The following is a 23,536-nucleotide window of genomic DNA, read 5'->3' as shown; positions in this document are numbered from 1 at the left end:
AGAGATCCGCAAAAAATACGGATGACGCCCGCGTGCATTCCGTTTTTTGCGGAACGGAACAGCTGGCCCCTGATAGAACAGTACTATCCTTGTCCGTTATGCGGAAAATAATAGGACATGTTCTATCTTTGAACAGAACGGAAATACGGAAGCGGAAGGCATACGGAGTACCTTCCGTTTTTTTTGCGGATCCATTGAAATGAATGGTTCGTATACGGAAGTGAAAAACGGAATGGAAACTGAAGAAAAAAATGTTCGTGTGCAAGAGGCCTTAACCAAATTCTAAGGGCTCATGCACAGAACCGTTGTTGTTTTGCGGTCCATTTTTCACGAATCCATTGTTCCATATCTGAGGTTTTTTTTTCCTCTGATTTAAGTCCTCTTCCGTTCCGTTATTCCACAAAACATATCCGTATGGTTTCCGTATGCGATCCATTTTTTGTGGATCAGAAACGGAAACAGTAACTTATTAATCAACAAACACATGAGCAATATGGGCTGGGCATAGCATTTCTACAGTATGGATCCGCAAAATATGGATGACATACGGATGTTCTCCGTGTGCGTTCCGTATTTTTTGCGGACACATTGACTTGAATGGGGCCTCGGACCGTGATTTGCGGGCAATAATAGGACATGCACTACTTTCTTGCGGAACGGAGATACGGAAACGGAATGCACACAGAGTACCTTACGTTGTTTTTGCGGACCCATTGAAGTGAATGGTTCCGAATATGGTCCGCCCAAAAAAACGGAAGCGCAAAGAAAATACGTTCGTGTACATGAGCCCTAAGTGAAATGTGAGTGAATATCCACCCTTGAACACCATTTTTTAAAATCTATGTAGGTCCAAAATTTAGTACTGATTGATTTCTTAAAAAATCTTAATAGAGTTCAGTATTTTCTATGATACAGATCATCGAATCCCCTGCATAGACATCGAGTTAAAAGGTAACTGTCATATATTTTTTTATTTGCTAGTTTATTAGAGCTAGGCATGTATACCTGAGTTAGCCCGTCAAAAGATCTGTAATCACCTTATAATAACAGCTTTCATTAATGTCCCCTGCCCCTTTCCACTGCTCCCTTAAAAGACCGCTGCTATGGCTCATCTGTCTCCGGCTAGGAAGACAGAGGGGCGGTCCTTCACACTGCATGCCTGCATTAGGCTTCAGAGTGAGGAGGCGTGTCTCTCAGTAATCCAATCTGATTGGCTGGCAGGGAGCTGCTGGTTACAGCAAGTTTGTATGTGACCTAAGGGAATGCAGTTTTGGCCTCAGAGAACTGGCAGAGGAGCCATCTTGAGAAGATCCTCATAATGTAGGATTCAAAACAGCCGTTACTAAGGGGAAAACTCAAGGAAAACAGTGGTAAGTGAAGAAACTAAAGATTGCTTTATGCATAATGCTGCTACAGCAGGAACATATGCTAAAATAGATTTTTTTTTAAATGAAAATATGACAGTTATCCTTTAAACAATAAAATTTTGTCTGCCTGCAGCCACCACTAGAGGGAGCATAGGAGAAAATTGTATACTATTTTATCACTGCATTCTATCTATGCTTCCAGGCACCCCATAGTGGTAAGAAAGAAAATTATAGCATATCGTGGTGACTTCTTGAAGTCTGAATTTTTACTTTTAATTCTATATCTAGACAGGAGGTTTGGAGCTTCCTACCAGGAAAACAGAGCTCTGTAACAGTCTGGTGGACCTATAATTGACAGTATTACAAGGCCTAACTTTACTCTAAGTTCATTATATACCAATATAAGCAAATAGAAAATGGGAAATGAATTTCTATCACATTTGGCTCGCACATACAAGGAAGGATTGGGTATATCATGCAACTCTCTATGTAAAATGACTTTTACCTAGTTGTCATGTCAGGCCATATTTTCTTAATTATGAGGTCCAAAGAACTGAATGGCAACCAGTGTGAACAGGTACAAATTTACAGAAAAGAGAAGGGTCAAACTCATGAAACATGTAGAGAAGGCAGATTAAGGTAAGAAGACCCCGATTACAGATGGCTGCTTGTTCTCAAGACCTACCTCAAATACCTCCTCGTCTAGTAGTCGTGTCCCAAACAGGGTGACGCCATCAGTGCTAATAATAGAATCGTCCCCACGGTCCAGGTATTGGGTCTCCTTCTTCTCACAGTCAACAATCATCGTCACATTTTTCCCTTCTACACTAATTCCAATTCGATGCCACCTATAGGAAACAATAAATGATGATTACGAGGTTCATATTTGTACCAAATATCAGCACGTAAAATAAATCTGACTCCATGTTCCGGAATCTTCTAAGTTACCAAAAACTCTGTCTAGTCAAATACAGTAAATAGAGTCCGGCAGGGGGAAGAGGAGGGGGATGCAGCTGCAGTTTGCACAGTGTTTCAGTAGAATTGCGAAGGAAGAAGAAGCAGAAGGGAAAACACCTAACTTACTAATGGTGCCCAGGACACTAGAAAGAGCCCACCTAACCCCACTCAAATACCTTCTGCATGCATTTCATCACATACAGTAAGTATGTGCACTCCTCATTCAATGGATCACCCGCCATGTAAATGTTTAACCAACACCAAAAGCTCCACTATAAAGGTGTAGGTCTAATTTGGCTCTAGACAGGGGCATGGGTATAGGGGTGCGGAGGCAGCAATAGCACCTGAGCCCTGGGAGTTGAACGGGTTCAAAGACTCCTCTGCCACAAAACAACACATAAGTATTACAAATGTCAGATGGTAGTTCAGAACCCCTCTTGCAGATTTTGCATTACGGCCCAGGAACTGAAAGGGGTGGTCTCACTTCAGCAAATGGTATTTATCATGTAGAGAAAGTTAATACAAGGCACTTCCTAATGTAATGTGATTGTCCATATTGCTTCCTTTGCTGGCTGGATTCATTTTTCAATTGCATCATGCACTAGTCATTTCCAGGGGTTACGACCGCCTTGCAATCCAGCAGAGGTGGCCGAGCTTGCACACTACAGGAAAAAACTTTGGCGTCTCCGGTGGTCAGAACCATGGGAGGACACATAGGCATGCATGCACTGCACAGCTCCGGTCCTGGCCACCTCATATCTGCACTGCGGAGGTGGTCGTAACCATGGAAACGAGCATTGTATAATTTGATGGAACAATGAATCTAGCCAGCAAAGGAGGCAATATGGACAATCACAATACATTAGTAAGTGCCTTGCATTTGTCTACATGATTAATACCATTTGCTGAAGTGAGACAACCCCTTTAAGTTCATGGACCTTCATGAAAAAATCTCTAACAGGAGTTAGAGGGGTACTGTCATGCTGGGTAGTGGCCGTGCCTATTTGGAGCAGCGCTGCGGCAACTAGGCACTAGTAAATCCCATACAACCTCTCAAGGCGTTGTAGAAAATCTCTTTAGTCACAGGAAACTCATATGAAGAAAATCCCACATAAATTTAGTTTCATTTTTAGCGGAATCCTCCTTAATACCAAAAGTGAATTATAAGAATTTGATCACATAATTAGGCAAATTAGAAAAAGGGAATTTTGGAGGGAAATAGTAATGAAAGCATGTAACAGAAGAAATAACTTAGAAGCAGAGATTAAAAAGTCACTCCAGATGGACCATCTGGTCTTTATCTAGCCAGAAAAGCCTGCTAACAATAATGTCCTACTATTATCTTGAAGAGCATGACACTTATCTGTCAGACTTTTGGCATGCCTTTACCTGCTACACACAGTTGGGATTATGGAGACTGTCTTGTGTGTAATAGGAGATAGTTTACATTTCAAACATTATAATTTTCTCCTTAGAATTTAGACGCTTAAAATTATTATATTTACTATAAATCTGCCCCCTAGGTGCAACAATGTAAATGCTATAATACTTCTTCTATATAAAAGAATATAGCTACTAGGGATAAGCTAATCGACTTCGGATGTTTCGCATAAAACTTCATTTCAATACTGTATGGAGCGAGCGCTCCGTACAATAATCGAATCTATTGGCTCCGATGAGCCGAAGTTATTACTTCACGAAGTCTCGCGAGACTTCGCATAATAACTTCAGAAATTGATTTATACTGGAAAAAAACATTTCCCGAACTCGGGATGTTTCATCCGAAGTTGATTCGCTCATCCCGAAAAGCTACTATAATACTGCTCCTACATTTATGTACAAGAATATAATTACTATAATACTGCTCCTATGTACAAGAATATAACTACTATAATACTGCTTCTGTGTACAAGAATATAACTACTATAATACTACTCCTATGTACAAGAATATAACTACTATAATACTACTCCTATGTACAAGAATATAACTACTATAATACTGCCTCCTATGTACAAGACTATAACTACTATAATACTGCTCCTATGTACAAGAATATAACTACTATAATACTGCTCCTATGTATAAGACTATAACTACTATAATACTGCTCCTATGTACAAGAATATAACTACTATAATACTGCCTCCTATGTACAAGAATATAACTACTATAATACTGCTCCTATGTACAAGAATATAACTACTATAATACTGCCTCCTATGTTCAAGAATATAACTACTATAATACTGCTTCTGTGTACAAGAATATAACTACTATAATACTGCCTCCTATGTACAAGAATATAACTACTATATTACTGCCTCCTATGTACAAGAATATAACTACTATAATACTGCCTCCTATGTACAAGAATATAACTACTATAATACTGCTCCTATGTACAGGAATATAACTACTATAATACTGCCTCCTATGTACAAGAATATAACTACTATAATACTGCCTCCTATGTACAAGACTATAACTACTATAATACTGCCTCCTATGTACAAGAATATAACTACTATAATACTGCCTCCTATGTACAAGAATATAACTACTATAATACTTCTCCTATGTACAAGAATATAACTACTATAATACTGCTCCTATGTACAGGAATATAACTACTATAATACTGCCTCCTATGTACAAGACTATAACTACTATACCCTCCTGAGCTACATTTCCTTTCTTCATGGGAAAGGGAATTGTCCATCCACCTTACAGACCCGGAAAGGGCTTTTGTCCTTACACACTCTCACGGCTTTAGCCGCTGTATTAAGGTACAAGAAAACTCGTATAAGCTGCTCACGAGATGGTACAAGTCCCTGGAGTTCTTGCATAGGCTTAATGCAGATTTCCCAAGTGAGTGCTGGAGGTGTAGAAAAGACGTAGGCTCTCTGTCACACATTTGGTGGCACTGTGAAAAGATTAAAGCGTTCTGGACCAGTATAGAAGCTCTGATAAATGAGGTGTGTGCTAAGCAGGTTAAGCTGGATCCTAAACTGATTCTGCTTTGGTGCCCTAATGACTCGCTTTCCCCCTGTAGATCTGATCTTCCTACTATGCTCATCACGGCAGCGAGACTGCTCATCCCGCTGCTTTGGAAGGATACTGAACCTCCCACTGTTTCGATGTGGAGGGATAAGGTGGATCAGATCTACAGGTTTGAAGAGCTGGCCCACTGGGAATCTTGCACGCGTTCCCGCTTTCTGAAAATCTGGTCGCCCTGGAAGACATATAGGAAGTTCCCCTGACGGAGTTGGGGAAAACTCCCCTACCCCCCCCCCCCTTTCCTTTCCCTCTCTTTTCCTCTTATTTGTGTTATATTTGATTTTTATTGTCTGTCACATTTGATGTATCATTTTGTACAACATGTGTTGCACTGACATGCATTTGTGGTCACTTCCATGACCGATTTGTGACTTTGCCTTACCAGTGATGCTACGATGGTTTGTGATCGATTGATATGCCTTACTTACTTTGAATAAAAATAAATTTGGTTAAGACTATAACTACTATAACACTGCCGTCTATGTACAGTAGCAGGATAAAGTTTGGGCACCCCTAGTCACAATTACTGTAACTGTAAACAGTTAAACAAGTTGAAGATGAAATGATCTCCAAAAGGCATAAAGTTATAGATGACACGTTCCCTTTGTATTTTAGGCAAAAGCAATTTTTTTTTTTATCTTTTACATTTTCAAAATAACAAAAAAAGGAAAAGGGGTCAAAGCAAAAGTTTGGGCACCCTGCATGGATAGTACCTAGTAGCACCCCCTTTGACAAGTATCACAGCCTGTAAACGCTTTTTGTAGCCAGCCGAGAGACTTTCAGTCCTTGAGGGATTTTCATCCATTCTTCCTTTCAAAAGTCTTCCAGTTCTGTGAGATTCCTGGGCCGTTTTGCATGTACTGCTCTTTTGAGGTCTATCCACAGATTTTCACTGTTCTTAACTGCCATTTCTTAATTACATTTCAAATTGAGGAAATGGCAACCTGAAACTACCTCAAAAGGCTGAAGGTTTTACTATGGCCCTCACAGTCTCCTGATCTGAACATCATTGAAAATCTGTGGATAGACTTTAAAAGAGCAGTACATGCAGGACGGCCCAGGAATCTCACAGAACTGGAAGACTTTTGCAAGGAAGAATGAATGAAAATCCCTCATGGCAATAATGTGTTGGTTTTTTAAACTATGCCAAAAGTTTACGCCCGAACAGGGACTTGAACCCTGGACCCTCAGATTAAAAGTCTGATGCTCTACCGACTGAGCTATCCGGGCTCTCTGCTGAGTGACTGAAGTAATGACTTTCTGACCGACTGTGTTTCCTGTCTCATTATAGCTCCACCTTTTACCTTACCGTGCACTAGTACCTGCTTCCTAGAATTATAAAGGGAACTTTCACATATGTATTAGGGGATTACATTACCAGTGACTTTCTGGTGATAGCACCAGGAAATCAGCTGAGGAGCATGTCAATTACAAATAGGGGTTCGAGATCTAGAACAGAACTCTGTCCTCCCTTCATTGAAAATATAGATATACAAACTGTGACCGACCTGTCAGAACATGTTGGGCAGCATAGTGGTTCTAGCCCTCCAGCACCACTTTTTCCAGATGTAATATGAATCTCTGTATGAAGTTTTATAAGGAGCAGATAATTATATTTCAGGAAAACCTGTATCAATCGGTTGTTCAAATCATGGAGACGCTATAGAGACAACACAGAAGGAAGGAGCTTCGGCATCTGGCTAAAAGGTGCCAATGCTAAACCCCGACTCTTATGTACAAGACTATAACTACTATCATACTGCTTCCTATGTACAAGAATATAACTACTATAATACTGCTCCTATGTACAAGAATATAACTACTATAATACTGCTCCTATGTACAAGAATATAACTACTATAATACTGCTCCTATGTACAAGAATATAACTACTATAATACTGCCTCCTATGTACAAGAATATAACTACTATAATACTGCTCCTATGTACAAGAATATAACTACAATAATACTGCCTCTTATGTACAAGAATATAACTACTATAATACTGCTCCTATGTACAAGAATATAACTACTATAATACTGCCTCCTATGTACAGGAATATAACTACTATAACACTGCTCCTATGTACAAGAATATAACTACTATAATACTGCCTCCTATGTACAAGAATATAACTACTATAATACTGTTCCTATGTACAAGAATATAACTACTATAATACTGCTCCTATGTACAAGAATATAACTACAATAATACTGCCTCCTATGTACAAGAATATAACTACTATAATACTGCTCCTATGTACAAGAATATAACTACTATAATACTGCCTCCTATGTACAAGAATATAACTACTATAATACTGTTCCTATGTACAAGAATATAACTACTATAATACTGCCCTATGTACAAGAATATAACGACTATAATACTGCTTCCTATGTACAAGAATATAACTACTATAATACTGCCTCCTATGTACAAGAATATAACTACTATATTACTGCTACTATGTGCAAAAATATAACTACTATAATACTGCCTCCTATGTACAAGAATATAACTACTATAATACTGCTCCTATGTACAAGACTATAACTACTATAATACTACTCCTATGTACAAGAATATAACTACTATAATACTGCTCATATGTGCAAGAATATAACTACTATAATACTTCTCCTATGTACAAGAATATAACTACTATAATTCTGGCTCCTCTGTACAAGAATATAACTACTATAATACTGCTCCTATGTACAGGAATATAACTACTATAATACTGCTTCTGTGTACAAGAATATAACTACTATAATACTGCCCTATGTACAAGAATATAACTACTATAATACTGCTCCTATGTACAAGAATATAACTACTGTAATACTGCCTCCAATGTACAAGAATATAACTACTATAATATTGCCTCCTATGTACAAGAATTTAACTACTATAATACTGCTCCTATGTACAAGACTATGACTACTATAATACTGCTCCTATGTACAAGAATATAACTACTAACATACTACTCCTATGTACAAGACTATAACTACTATAATACTGCCTCCTATGTACAAGAATATAACTACTATAATACTGCCTCTTATGTACAAGAATATACCTACTATAATACTGCCTCCTATGTACAAGAATATAACTACTATAATACTGCTCCTATGTACAAGAATATAACTACTATAATACTGCCTTCTATGTACAAGAATATAACTACTATAATACTGCTCCTATGTACAAGAATATTACTATATAATACTGCTCCTATGTACAAGAATATAACTACTATAATACTGCTCCTATGTACAAGAATATAACTACTATAATACTGCTCCTATGTACAAGAATATAACTACTATAATACTGCTCATATGTACAAGAATATAACTACTATAATACTTCTCCTATGTACAAGAATATAACTACTATAATACTGGCTCCTCTGTACAAGAATATAACTACTATAATACTGCCTCCTATGTACAAGAATATACCTACTATAATACTGCCTCCTATGTACAAGAATATACCTACTATAATACTGCCTCCTATGTGCAAGAATATAACTACTATAATACTGCCTCCTATGTACAAGAATATACTAATGAAATGAACTCAGAATAAATGTATGATAGAAGCAGGTTGGGCAATCTCTGTAGGCTCCAGGAAGTAGTGCAATCTATATGGATGCAAAGGAAGTGTCTGTGAACATCCAATGTCACAAGGCCTGGCTTTAATTTTTACCTTAAAGGGGTTGTCTCATCATCGACAATTGGGGCATATCACTAGGATATGCCCCCATTGTCTTATAGGTGCGGGTCCCACCTATATCGAGAACGCAGCCCCGAAAGTGAAGGAGGGCACACTGGCTCTGCTATTTCCGTCAGCCCCATAGAAATGAATGGGAGCGGGAGCCGTGCATGCGCGGTACGCTCCCATTCACTGCTATGGGGAGCCGGCTTGGTGGTGGCCGGACCGGAGTCCTCCTGCCACCACCTTTCTGGGCTCTGTTCTTGATATAGGTGCTGTCCAAGTGGTGGGACCCGCACCTATTAGACAATTGGGGCATATCCTAGCGATATGCCCCCATTGTCTATGATGAGACAACCCCTTTAAGGCCCCACTATGAACATTGGCAGATATGTATCTTACAAATGGTGGTGGTAATTAAAGGGGTTATCCCATGACTAATGTAAGAAATGAAAATCAGACATCATATAGGACATGACAATCTCCTTCTAACAAAGCTAGAACCAGCCCTGTACCAGCCTTGGATCCAGACATCTCCCCATTCATTGATCTGCTAGATTTATATCAAGCTGACCGCTCAAGGGGAGTGTCTTTTCTGCTGCAGCTCAGGAGGAGTGTCTACGCTCTCCCTATCACAGCTCAGGAGGCGTGTCTCAGCTCTCCCTATCACAGCTCAGGTGGTATAGTCCTCTTACATACGTCACATCTAATTTACTCTCCACAATGATGGTGTCCAGCTCCGTGTCAGGCTGCCAGGGCAGCATTCATTTTACATCCTACACTGAAAACATACTAAATCTGGTCATGTACCGTGATTAGTACCAGTTACCAGAAGTCACATCAAACCACAAAACTGGATTCTATTCGTCTGACTGACAGATGACTTTTAACCTCACATTTGCTGACTTATTTCTGGACTTTTACCAGGATATTGGAATTTACCATCCACAGTCAGTTTACTGGCATTGTACAGGTCATGATTGAATTCACAGCCAGAGCTGCCTTCACAATTCTGCTAGCTGCTAATGGAATCAGTCAGCAGCTTGTCTACAAATACTCCCCCGACATCTTAAAGGGAATGTCCAGATTAGGAAACCTTGTTAGGGAATTCTGAGTAATCAACTGTTATGGATCCTTAGGGGTTGACCTGAGTTGAGAACTGCTACCAAGAGTGTCTCAGAGCCACCCACTTCTCATCTGACATTTCAAGTTTTTTTAGTTTTTTTTTTAAATATTGATGACCTATCCTCAGGAGAGGTCATCAATATCAGATGAGCGGGGTTCCGAATGTGGACACGCCCTGCCGATCAGTTGTTTGAAGAGGCTGTGATGCTTTAGTGCAGGCATGCTCAACCTGCGGCCCTCCAGCTGTTGCAAAACTACAACTCCCATCATTCCTGGACAGCCTACAGCTATCAGCCTACAAAAGGGCATGGTGGGAGTTGTAGTTTTGCTACAGCTGGAGGGCCGCAGGTTGAGCATCCCTGCTTTAGTGAGTTCCATGGCCTCATCACAGTGCCATCCATTGTAGAGTGGCCATGCTCGGCATTGCAGCCCAGGCCCATTCACTTGAATGGGACTAAGCTGAACCTAGGCCATGTTATCAATGAATGTAACCCCACTGGCTTGGGAAGAGGCCACAGAGCTCACTGGAATGCCGCGGTCTCTTCAAACAGCAGGGGGTGCTGGAGTCGGACGCCCGATGATCTGATCTTGAGGATAGACCATCAATATCAAAATCTCGAACAACCTGTACAATTCTCAATGCTACACTGAATTCTGGGAGACTTAATTTCCCTCTACAGACCTTGGTAGAAAGACTATGGTATCTAAAATTAAAATCCAGGCACTGAACAAGTAGGGGGTGATAGAGGATCTTCTTGGCTATCCATTTTGATAGGTAATAGGTTGGCCTTATAGGGGTTGTCTAATCTTAGAACTTGTGCCGCTTCTCCTGGGAACATCTGACTCCTGGACTGTACTGATTGGACAGTGTCAGGTTGTGTAGGGACACATCCCATTTGACAAGAGGAGAAGTAACAGTTTAGTCATACATCTCCAGAAGGAATAATGGAGGAGAATCCAAAGCAGACTTTACTGTTTCTTCTATAGTTATTGCCAAGTTACGAGGCCTCTTTAAAAGGAGTCTGCCACCACCAATTCATAAATGAAACTGTTCCTGGTGCCCTGCAGTTCACACACACAGAATCCCCAACATGCCTTTATGTCTGTTTGCTGATATTCTGAACCCCTGAAAAATGGATTTTGTTCTATATGCAAATTAGCTGAAAACAGCCCAAGGGGTGGTCTCCATCGCTAATGGTGCCTAGGCACTCCCTGCTCCTCCCCTTGGCGCCTTTTCTCCACCTCCTTCTGGTCCTGACATCATAGTTCTAAATCCCGCCCATCAGTGGCGGTGACGTCACCAGGCTCACTGCAAGGTGGAAGCCTCTGCCTAGCTTTACCAATGGAGAGCCCTTACTGGATTTCCAGAAAAAGCCCTTGTCCTGCGCGATTCAGGAGGACTGCCTGGGTGAAAATGGGGATATGTCTGATTCCAACCATCAGAACTGTGAATGCAGCTCTGGATGTGATTGCAGTATGAAATATACAAGTCTAAAAAAACACTTATTATTGTTGTTTTCATTGTCCTTTAGGTGGCGTTTAGCTTTCACATTTTCATTTATGGGTCTGAGAGAGACAAACCAGATTCAAATTCAATGATTTGCATTATTTCTACATGATTTTTATTTTTATTTTTTAAAGATAAAGGATTCCTGTGATCCCTTTTCGTGAAAAGGGTCTTTTGCTCTCAAACTGATCAGAGGGTAGTGGTGGTTTGGCCATAGACCTGACAGGGAAATTTCCCAGTGGGCAGATGCCCAGGGTGCCGCCCAAGCTGCCATCTCTGCCTCTGGCTGAGTAGATAATAAGCTATCAGTGGTAATTAACTCTGTAAGGCACACGACCGTTCCATTTTTTGCGGTCCGCAAACCCATTGTAGAAATGCCCATTGTAGAAATGCCTATTCTTGTCTGCAAAACGGACAAGTATAGGACATGTTCTAATTTTTTTGCGGGGCCACGGAATGGAGCAACGGATGCGGACAGCACACGGAGTGCTGTCCGCATCTTTTGCGGCCCGATTGAAATGAATGGGTCCGCATCCGAGCTGCAAAATCGGCGTCTCGGATGCGGGACCAAACAACGGTCGTGTGCATGAGGCCTAAGGCTACTTTCATACTTGCGTCAGAGGATTCCGGCAGGCAGTTCCGTCTGACAAATGCATTGAAATACCAGATCCGTCTCTCCAGTGTCATCCGGAAAAACGGATCCGGTATTTATTTTTTTCACATATTTAAAGGTCTGCGCGTGCACGGACCGGAAGAAGGGATCTGGCAATGCTGCAATTTTAATGCTGGATCTGGCACTAATACATTTCAATAGAAATTAAAGCCAGATCCGGCATTCCGGCAAGTGTTCAGGATTTTTGGCCGGAGAGAAAAATGCAGCATGCTCCATATTTTATTCAGAGACAACTAGAAGAGGAGGAGAGAATATGGGGCCACTTTTAGGTATTTTTTTCCAGAGCCACTTTAGGTTCCCAATCTGGCCCTTTCAGAGGATGTCCTCTTAACAGTCATATATAATTTTCATGGGAGCTGGGCAGCAAATGTTCAGATCCCCTTGTGGCGCCCCTACAGTTTGCTCTCCTTCACTTTCAGAAGCCCACTCTGGAGATAGGCTTGGGTCTCAGAGGTGAGACCTGCACGTATCTGATTTTGATGGTATATCCTAGTGACATGCCATCAAAGACTGAGATGACACAAGCCCTATAAGATTACTCCACACATGGACAACCATGAGCGTGGGAAGATGTTCAATACAGCTTCTATCCAAATAACAAAGGGAATATCTCATCATAGACAATCCCTTTAATCCTCCTCTTCCAGAGAACCCTCATTTTACCATCGTAAGATCAACCAGCTGACAATTTGCAGTCACTTCCTGTATGACATGCACATGCCCGATACAGCACTTATTGGTAAGAGTTATCCTGATAGAACAATCTCTTTATGCAGGGCAGTCTATCAAAAATATGGAACCATCAAGACAAAAGCCATTTCAAAAATCAAAAAAATCAAACAAGACTGTATTTAGATCTTAGAACTCATCCCATCGCCTTAAATGACTAGATGACTTACTTGCCATCGGCCAGGTTGATCTTCTTGAAGAATGGGTAGTTTTCAGGGGTTGGATTTCCATGTTGATCTTCATACACAAAGACTGGGGAGCGCCCAATTTCCACACCCAACTGTTGAACACCCTTTTCATTGTAAACGGAGAGGAGGAAGAACTGAGCATCTTTCCTAACTTTGAGAGTGATGAGAATGGAGAAATCTTCTGGCAACGATTCATCTGTACCAAGGGATAAAGGGAAATTTTTTACTGTTTATCAAGTTTTGGATATGTTTTTCAAGCATATTATAGACCTATCTATATGGCAGTGGCTTATGTCCTGTGGGAACAAAAGATCGGACAAATCCTACATGCTTGATTCTTTTTCGGGGCGAGTCAGGAAGCCCTTATATACTTTAGAGGGTCGTCCGATCAAAAACTCACTGAAAAAAGTGGCCTAAATGAGTGAAAATGCTCCAAACCCAGACACTGTAGCGTGTCTATAACTGGGGGAGCAATTCCTCTGCATGCGGTCCGCAGATAACGGCAATCCCCGTTGGCAGATTCAGTTGAGTTGTCTCTCGTGTATAGGCACCTTTAGATGAGGACCAAGGTGTCTTCATGCTTCATAGATAATCAGGACTTGCTTCAATTAGGGGTTTCTTCTTTGTAAATATAAACCAAATCTATACTAGGACAAAATAAATGGTTTATATTAATACCTTACCTGGAAGGTGACCAGTGTGAAGTCTCTCTGTTGCTACACCAGAACAGATGCATTACATGGCACGTTCTGAAATATTTAAACCATCTGTGCAGTGCATGGATGACCTCAATCAGAAGGTCTACTTGATGGGAGGGGTTGTGCGCTTTTTACTATTGATGACCTATCTTCAGGTTAGGTCATCAATATCAGATTGGCGGGGGTCCAAATCCCGGCACCCCTGCCGATCAGCTTTTTGAAGAGAAGGTAGCTCTTGTACAAGCGCTGCCTTCTCTGCTCTGTTAACCTGCTTGATGCAGCAATTGCAGTGGTGAGCAGGTTTAATTACAAGTACGGTGTCCTCATTCAGTTCTATGGGACGGCTCTGTCTGTTCAAGTGAATAGGATGAAGCCGTCCCATAGAAAGTGAATGGGGATGCCATACTTGTTGTTACACCTGCTCACCACTGCCATTGCCACAGCAAGCAGGTAAACAGAGCGGAGAAGGCAGCGTTTGTATGAGAGCTGCTTTCAATTCTAACAGCTGAGGGCTGGGGGGTGCTAGGAGTCAGACCCCCGCAGATCTGATATTGATGACCTATCCTCAGGATAGGTCATCAATAGTAAAAAGCAAACACCTTTAAAGAAGGGTCATCACTCTGATGTTTCCATGCCTCATAGTCAATATACTGAGATATGGACAACAACTGTAAAGAATCGGCAGAAATATGGTTTAGACCCTTACGGAGTGTCCAACCTGTGTGACCTTTGGGGCCAACTATAGTATCATAGAATGGGTCCACTGGAGGATCCTCTGGTACTGTGCTGGGTCAATCCAATCCTGCTTGGAACTACTATAAATCTGGACATAAATTGTGCAGTATTATTATTCATACATTACTTAGGCTGATATTAGACTACATTATTCATACATTTTCTATTGGTATTATTTGGGCTCTGTATAGCAGTTTTATTTGAGCACTGAACCGTTGTATATTTAAGCACATGGTGTATGGTACTATCTCAGCTCTGTGTGGTAGTAATACTGTATTTGAGCACTATATGATGTCATTATTTAAACGTTGTATGTTGGTATTATTTGAACACTATATGGTAATAGCATTTGAGCCCTATATGGTGGTATTTGTGCACTGTATGCTAGTAGTTTTCGAGCTCTGTATAGTGGTTTTATTTGAGCACTGTATGGTAGTAGTATTTAAATTATGTATGGTGTTATTAATTGAGAAATGCATGGTGGTATTACTTGAGCACTGTATGGTGGTTGTATTTAATCACTGTATGGTGGTATTTGAGCACTGCATGTTAATTATTTGAGCACTGTATGGTGGTATTTAATGTATGTTAATAGTATTTCAGCGCTGCATGTTGGTATTATTTAAGCACTATATGGTGGTATTATTTGAACACTGTAAGCTAGTAGTATTTGAGCACCATACAGTAGTCTTTACTGCTACTTGCGTAGTTATTTCACAAGTGTATAGCACTGTTATTAGGGCATAATAATGTATGAAGCCTATAGTTAGTAGGTACTGTATGGCATCGCTATTTGTACACAATATGACAGTAAGGACTGGGGAGGGAGAACTTCGGTAGAAGTTCCTACGGGGCATCATCCAGTGTAATGCTGGCTATGATTAATTCATATCTATAATTAAAAAGTTTTTCCTACTCCTTTATATAGACTCCCTGAAATCTGTCCACAGACGTCTTGTGATTCCATGACCCTAAATTAAGATCTCCTGCAGTCTGATAAGAGGGCAGGGATGCTGCAATAAATTTGAAAAGTTACAACATGCACGCTACAGAAAAATGAGCAAATTGTTGCTTATATATTCCCAACACATCATTTTTTAGGCTCAGCGTAGGGACATACCTGGAAATAGCTGCTTAGTTGGGGCGCTAAAGTGCGTTCTATTTTCCACGCGGAAAGCAATGTCCGTCTCCTCAATTCCTTGTCTGTGTGTACAGAGTCCGGCCGCCAACGTAACTCCTTCAATTTCTTCATTGAGTTCCAGGGCTTTTAAAACATTAACTGGAGTTGCTGGGAATGGAAGGGCAAACAATCAGTCAGGCACCATACAGAAACAGGTTCATGTATCTTTAGATACTTGTGAAATTTGTCTGGTATTGCAGGCTGTCTGTATTCAAGTGAATAGAGCTGCTATTCCACACCTATATAGACAAAAGTGGAGCTCTGATCACAGGCTAACATGTGCTATATCCACAGAAAAAAGGGTTACCAGGTCTAGGGCTATATACTGCCAGGGGGAAGGGAACTATCCACCTTTGAATGGGTGACCCTCATTAATTGAACACCAGGTGAACCAATTCTCCCTACATGCCTCTCCATGCAGCAAACACTAGGAGTCCTAACTAATCCAGCAGGCGGCTGTCTGTCCTGAATAAATCACATGTGGAAGCGCTTTGTCCGTACCCTAAACCTAATATTGGAGCTCAACTTTTCGCCATATAGAGGCTCACCAGGAGCTTGGTCAAGTATAGGACAAACAAACACATAGGTGCCGTACGCCTCTGGTGGTGAGGTGACAGCTCCGGCGCTATGATGGCTGTCATAGCGCCGGAGCTGTCGCCTCACCAGTATATAATTTTTGTTTGTTTGTAGATTTAGGGACTCACACACCTCTCCCTATTTTAGTGTATATTAATATAACTATTTAAGTTTTATCTTATTCACAACGTTTCTTCTAGCTGTGACTCTACTATGGGTTCTTAGACAAAGAGAGCAAAGTCCTGGTTGGTCGCATCCACTTAGATGACAAGGACCTGTGCAGGACTCTACTATCCTGAGGAACTGCACCAGTAGTATAATACTGCCCCTATGTGTAAGAATATAACTGCTATAATACTGCCCCTATGTGTAAGAATATAACTGCTATAATACTGCCCCTATGTGTAAGAATATAACTCCTATAATACTGCCCCTATGTACAAGAATATAACTACTATAATACTGCCCCTATGTGTAAGAATATAACTCCTATAATACTGCCCCTATGTACAAGAATATAACTACTATAATACTGCCCCTATGTGTAAGAATATAACTGCTATAATACTGCCCCTATGTGTAAGAATATAACTCCTATAATACTGCCCCCTATGTACAGGAATATAACTACTATAATACTGCCTCCTATGTACAAGAATATAACTACTATAATACTGCTTCTATGTACAAGAATATAACTACTATGATACTGCCTCCTATGTACAAGAATATAACTACTATAATACTGCTCCTATGTACAAGAATATAACTACTATAATACTGCTCCTATGTACAAGAATATAACTACTATAATACTGCCTCCTATGTACAAGAATATAACTACTATAATACTGCTCCTATGTACAAGAATATAACTACTATAATACTGCTACTATATACAAGAATATAACTACTATAATACTGCCTCCTATGTACAAGAATATAGCTACTATAATACTGCCTCCTATGTACAAGAATATAACTACTATAATACTGCCTCCTATGTACAAGAATATAACTACTATAATACTGCTCATATGTACAAGAATATTACTATAATACTGCTCCTATGTACAAGAATATAACTACTATAATACTGCCTCCTATGTGCAAGAATATAACTACTATAATACTGCTCCTATGTACAAGAATATAACTACTATAATACTGCTCCTATGTACAAGAATATAACTACTATAATACTGCCTCCTATGTACAAGAATATAACTACTATAATACTGACTTCTATGTACAAGAATATAACTACTATAATACTGCCTCCTATGTTCAAGAATATAACTACTATAATACTGCTCCTATGTACAAGAATATAACTACTATAATACTTCCTCCTATGTACAAGAATATAACTACTATAATACTGCCTCCTATGTTCAAGAATATAACTACTATAATACTGCTCCTATGTACAAGAATATAACTACTATAATACTGCCCCCTATGTACAAGAATATAACTACTATAATACTGCTCTTATGTACAAGAATATAACTACTATAATACTGCCTCCTATGTACAAGAATATAACTACTATAATACTGCTCCTATGTACAAGAATATAACTACTATAATACTGCCCCCTATGTACAAGAATATAACTACTATAATACTGCTCTTATGTACAAGAATATAACTACTATAATGCTGCCCTGTACATGAATTAAACTAGATTTTTAGATTAGTTAATCAAGCATATTCCCCAGGCTCCTATAGAATTATCTTTTTGGCTTTCAGCTTATCATATCAGTTTCAGCCCAGAACAGATTTGGAAGTACGTTAGACACATAAAATATCCAGATTTCATTCTCTGATGAAATCTAAACAAGGCGTAGAACATTCTGTGGTCTTTATAAGAAGAAACAATACTTAAGATGTGTTCTCAGCTTCCAATGCCAATGACCTTAAGAGAAAAACAGAACATTTTCCCAAACCAATAAGACATAAAATACTTATAAAAGTCTAAGTAGATAGAAAATAGACTGGTAATAAATCTGTGTACAATGGTTATTGCAACTTAGTCCCTGTGGACAATGAAACAATTCACTATTCATTCCATGAGTTGCCATAAAATCTTTCTGCCCAACCAGGGGTAGGCCTAGAATTGTCAAGGCAACAGGACAATAAATGTCATTTGCCCCGACTGCCACAGAAATATTACTTCACAAGGCCACATCATCCAATTGCTGCCTTGGGACTCAATAAAAGGTTTATCAATCATTATACAGTGACCGCCCCCTAGTGGTGACAGCAGTCAGCCAGAACTTTACAGAAAGGGGAAGATTTGGAGCTTGTAAAATGGATCATGGCCTTATATACAGATACGGTGCAATTTTTTATTTTTTTTATGTTTACCTAATGCTCAAATGTACTGAAGGAAAAAGAACTGCTTTGGATCCATGATTGGGTAGGTAAAGAAACTTGAATTAAACTTAATCCCGGACATATCCCCATTTTCACCCAGGCAGCTTCCCCCATTTCATGCTCAGATACTCTCCATTGCCGTGCGCTGAATCGCGTACCGGGCTCTCCATAGGGAAATCTATCTGGAGGCTTCCGCCTAGCAGTGAGCCTGGTGACATCATTGGCACTAATGGGTGGGCTTTAGTGCTGCCCTAGCCTGTAAAATGGCTAGGGCAGCACTAATACCTGCTCATCAGTGGGAACACTTCTAGGCGTAAGCCTCCACCTAGCAGTGTAATAATATAAACAAACAGCCCTTGCCCCGCGCAATACAGTGCAAGGCAAGGGAGAGCATCAGAGAATGAAATGCTCCGATTCTCATGTCACGGGGGCACGAGGGGTGAAAATGGGGATATGTCCAGGTTCAGCTCTGAACTTGGACAACCCCTTTAAGTAAGGACTCAGATTGACGTTTTTGGCTCTATTACTTTGGGAGTGGAGGGGGATGCAGCTGCAGTTTCTTGGGTAATATGTCCTTGAACAGGTATGAAAGTAAGATGGGAAAAGTAGCAGTAGGGGGAGACACCTGATTGAGTCCTACGGGAGAAAAGCGCTTTACAAATGTTTTGTTGTTGTTGTTGATCAATTGAGTTCTCAGTTTTAGTAAAGAGGGACTGATGGGAACTGTCCAGGCTATGGTATTTACTTTGGATATGATGTGAAATCAGGACAGGAATAGTACTGATGTTTGTGAACACTGGTGTTGGTGAAGGCCTCTTTTGAGAGTTGTATGAGGGGTCTGAGCCCTAAATGAATCAATCCTATTATTTAACTTGAACCACAAATAACCAGAAAGAAGCTCTAAATTGTTACGGTTTTGGCAATGGGCTAACCATAAGGGCGTTATTCTGGCACCTACTCGGTATTCACCCTTTAAATCCAGTGTAGTGGGCAGCTGACCCACTGGGGTCTGGGAATCCGGTGCAAGCACTGGGAGCTCTGGATATAAAAACCGCACCACGCAGGAAAACTGCAAGTACAGGCACCAAGTCTTAGAGATACAGGTAGCTTAGAGTTAAAGGGTTTGTCCCACGAAAAATATTCTACAGTTTTCAAACCAGTCCCTAGATCTGAATAGGGTGGGTTCACATCATGTTTTTCCCATCCTTTTAAAGTATGCGTTTTCTTTTACCGTATTTTTTTTTTTTTACACATTATGAGAAAAGTGTTGAGTTGAAAAGAAGATAATGACTATAGTCACAAAGGTAGACACCGTGCTGAGCCTGGCCGGGCCTTGTTTATGACTAATTATGCTGTATATATGTGAATGCACCATTAAAAACCCTAATAGAAGTCATGTGGTCATCATTATGGCACTTAATAACCCCAATACTGTTCCTGGAGATAAACTTTGGTAACTATAATCATGGTTGTGTTACACAAATAGTATGTGGTAGACCTTCTAAGCCACAATTTAATTTGTACTTACTAAACCAAGGTGCAAAGTCTAGTTTTCAACCTTCTAACCCCTATACAAGGAATCTGGACTTTGCTGTAGGGAGTCCAGGGGTCACAGCTTCTGGAGCCTTTCAGATTGGCACTAGAGTATTACTATCAGAATGTATAAAGGCGGAACAGCCTAGGGTCAGCAACAGTTAGTCAGCAAATCAAGGTAGTCAAGGTTCCCTAAAGAGGGAGCATGGTGTGGAACAAAGCCAAGGTCATCAACAAATACTAAGCATTAGTCCAACGGATATCACCAAGGGGATGTCAAAAGTCACGCCAAGGTCAGTAAAAAGGGTAATACAGTCACAAATAGTCTCAAAGGTTGGGTAGGAAACCTGAAAGATACAAGTAGCCCACAAAAGTGAGCCCACTCCTCACATTTTTGTAAATATTTTATTATATCTTTTCATGGGACAGCACTGAAGATTTGACACTTTGATATAATCTAAAGTAGTCAGTGTACAGCTTGTATAACAGTGTACATTTGGTGTGCCTTCAAAATAACTCAAGACAGAGCCATTTATGTCTAAACAGCTGGCAACAAAAGTGAGTACACCCCTAAGTGAAAATGACCAAATTGTGCCCAATTAGCCATTTTCCTTCCCTGGTGTCATGTGAATCGTTAGTATTACAAGGTCTCAGGTGTGAATGGGGAGCAGGTGTGTTAAATTTGGTGTTATCGCTCTCACACTCTCTCATACTGGTCCCTGGAAGTTCAACATGGCTCCTCATGGCAAAAAACTCTCTGAGGATCTGAAAAAAAGAATTGTTGCTCTACATAAAGATGGCCAAGGCTATAAGGAGATTGTAAAGACCCTGAAACTGAGCCGCAGCATGGTGGCCAAGACCATTCAGCGGTTGAACAAGACAGATTCCACTCAGAACATGCCTCGTCATGGTCAACCAAAGCACATGCTTAGCGCCATATCCAGCGGTTGTCTTTTCAAAATAGACGTATAAGTGCTGCCAGTAGAGGTTAAAGGCGTGGGGGGGGGGGGGGGGGGGGAGGTCAGCCTGTCAGTGCTCAGACCATACGTCACACACTGCAGCAAAGTGGTCTGCATGGCTGTCATCCCAGAAGGAAGCCTCTTCTAAAGATGATACACAAGAAAGCTCGCAAACAGTTTGCTGAAGACAAGCAGACTAAGGTCAAGCATGTGTGGCGGCAACCAGGTGAGGAGTACAAAGACAAGTGTGTCTTACCTACAGTCAAGCATGGTGGTGGGAGTGTCATGGTTTGGGGCTGCAGGAGTGCTGCCGACTGTGGGGAGCTACAGTTCTTTGAGGGAACCATGAATCGCGGGTGACGCTAGGGAGGCTCGTCCCTGGCTGCTCCCCCCGACATCGGATGATTTCATCCATGCACGGGGAGAAGCAGCAGCGGCAACACAAAATATTGACACTTTGGGCACAATTTGGCCACTTTCACTTAGGGGGTGTACTCACTTCTGTTGCCAGCAGTTTAGACATTAATGGCTGTGTGTTGAGTTATTTTGAGGGCACACCAAATTTACACCATTATACAAGTCGTAACCTGACTACTTTACATTGTATCAAAGTGTCAGATCTTCAGTGTTGTCCCATGAAAAGATATAATAAAATATTTACAAAAATGTGAGGGGTGTACTCACTGTTGTGAGGTATTGTAATATCTATGCCCTGGCATCCCGATGCTGCTATGAAGGAGAGCTGGAATGGAGCTTCTGGGAAGGAGGAGAGAAGGTGGATGCTGTTTACTGCTCATCACTTATACTGAATGATTTCCCATAATATTTTATATATACACTGCTCAAAAAAATAAAGGGAACACTTAAACAACACAATGTAACTCCAAGTCAATCACACTTCTGTGAAATCAAACTGTCCACTTCGGAAGCAACACTGAGTGACAATCAATTTCACATGCTGTTGTGCAAATGGGATAGACAACAGGTGGAAATTATAGGCAATTAGCAAGACACCCCCAATAAAGGAGTGGTTCTGCAGGTGGTGACCACAGACCACTTCTCAGTTCCTATGCTTCCTGGCTGATGTTTTGGTCACTTTTGAATGCTGGCGGTGCTTTCACTCTAGTGGTAGCATGAGACGGAGTCTACAACCCACACAAGTGGCTCAGGTAGTGCAGCTTATCCAGGATGGCACATCAATGCGAGCTGTGGCAAGAAGGTTTGCTGTGTCTGTCAGCGTAGTGTCCAAAGCATGGAGGCGCTACCAGGAGACAGGCCAGTACATCAGGAGACGTGGAGGAGGCTGTAGGAGGGCAACAACCCAGCAGCAGGACCGCTACCTCCCCCTTTGTGCAAGGAGGAACAGGAGGAGCACTGCCAGAGCCCTGCAAAATGACCTCCAGCAGGCCACAAATGTGCATGTGTCTGCTCAAACGGTCAGAAACAGACTCCATGAGGGTGATATGAGGGCCCGACGTCCACAGGTGGGGGTTGTGCTTACAGCCCAACACCGTGAAGGACGTTTGGCATTTGCCAGAGAACACCAAGATTGGCAAATACGCCACTGGCGCCCTGTGCTCTTCACAGATGAAAGCAGGTTCACACTGAGCACATGTGACAGACGTGACAGAGTCTGGAGACGCCGTGGAGAACGTTCTGCTGCCTGCAACATCCTCCAGCATGACCGGTTTGGCATTGGGTCAGTAATGGTGTGGGGTGGCATTTCTTTGGAGTGCCGCACAGCCCTCCATGTGCTCGCCAGAGGTAGCCTGAGTGCGATTAGGTACCGAGATGAGATCCTCAGACCCCTTGTGAGACCATATGCTGGTGCGGTTGGCCCTGGGTTCCTCCTAATGCAAGACAATGCTAGACCTCATGTGGCTGGAGTGTGTCAGCAGTTCCTGCAAGACGAAGGCATTGATGCTATGGACTGGCCCGCCCGTTCCCCAGACCTGAATCCAATTGAGCACATCTGGGACATCATGTCTCGCTCTATCCACCAACGTCACGTTGCACCACAGACTGTCCAGGAGTTGGCAGATGCTTTAGTCCAGGTCTGGGAGGAGATCCCTCAGGAGACCGTCCGCCACCTCATCAGTAGCATGTATAGGCGTTGTAGGGAGGTCATACAG

General features: G+C 41.3%; 1 protein-coding gene and 1 non-coding gene across 4 annotated transcripts in view; both read right to left on the bottom strand.

Moving 5' to 3' along the window:
• Nucleotides 1–23,536, bottom strand: part of COL5A3 (collagen type V alpha 3 chain) — a 222,702-nt gene that overhangs the window by 151,741 nt on the left and 47,425 nt on the right. For all 3 annotated transcript variants that reach the window (XR_005775675.1, XM_040414912.1, XM_040414913.1), the window contains exons 2-4: nucleotides 15,895–16,062; nucleotides 13,324–13,537; nucleotides 2,053–2,215 (exon numbers count right to left, since the gene is read on the bottom strand). Coding sequence is in view for 2 of the 3 variants with exons in the window: in XM_040414912.1 (XP_040270846.1) it covers nucleotides 2,053–2,215; nucleotides 13,324–13,537; nucleotides 15,895–16,062 (545 nt within the window). In the remaining variant the exon portion in view is untranslated. The remainder of the gene's footprint in view (nucleotides 1–2,052; nucleotides 2,216–13,323; nucleotides 13,538–15,894; nucleotides 16,063–23,536) is intronic.
• Nucleotides 6,542–6,614, bottom strand: TRNAK-UUU. The gene has a single exon. It is a non-coding gene; the product is annotated as a tRNA-Lys (tRNA).

Source organism: Bufo bufo, chromosome 1 (assembly GCF_905171765.1).
Source record: "Bufo bufo chromosome 1, aBufBuf1.1, whole genome shotgun sequence".
NCBI lineage: Eukaryota > Metazoa > Chordata > Amphibia > Anura > Bufonidae > Bufo > Bufo bufo.
The sequence above is the reverse complement of the archived record's forward strand: the minus strand, read 5'-3'. Positions and strand labels throughout refer to the sequence as shown.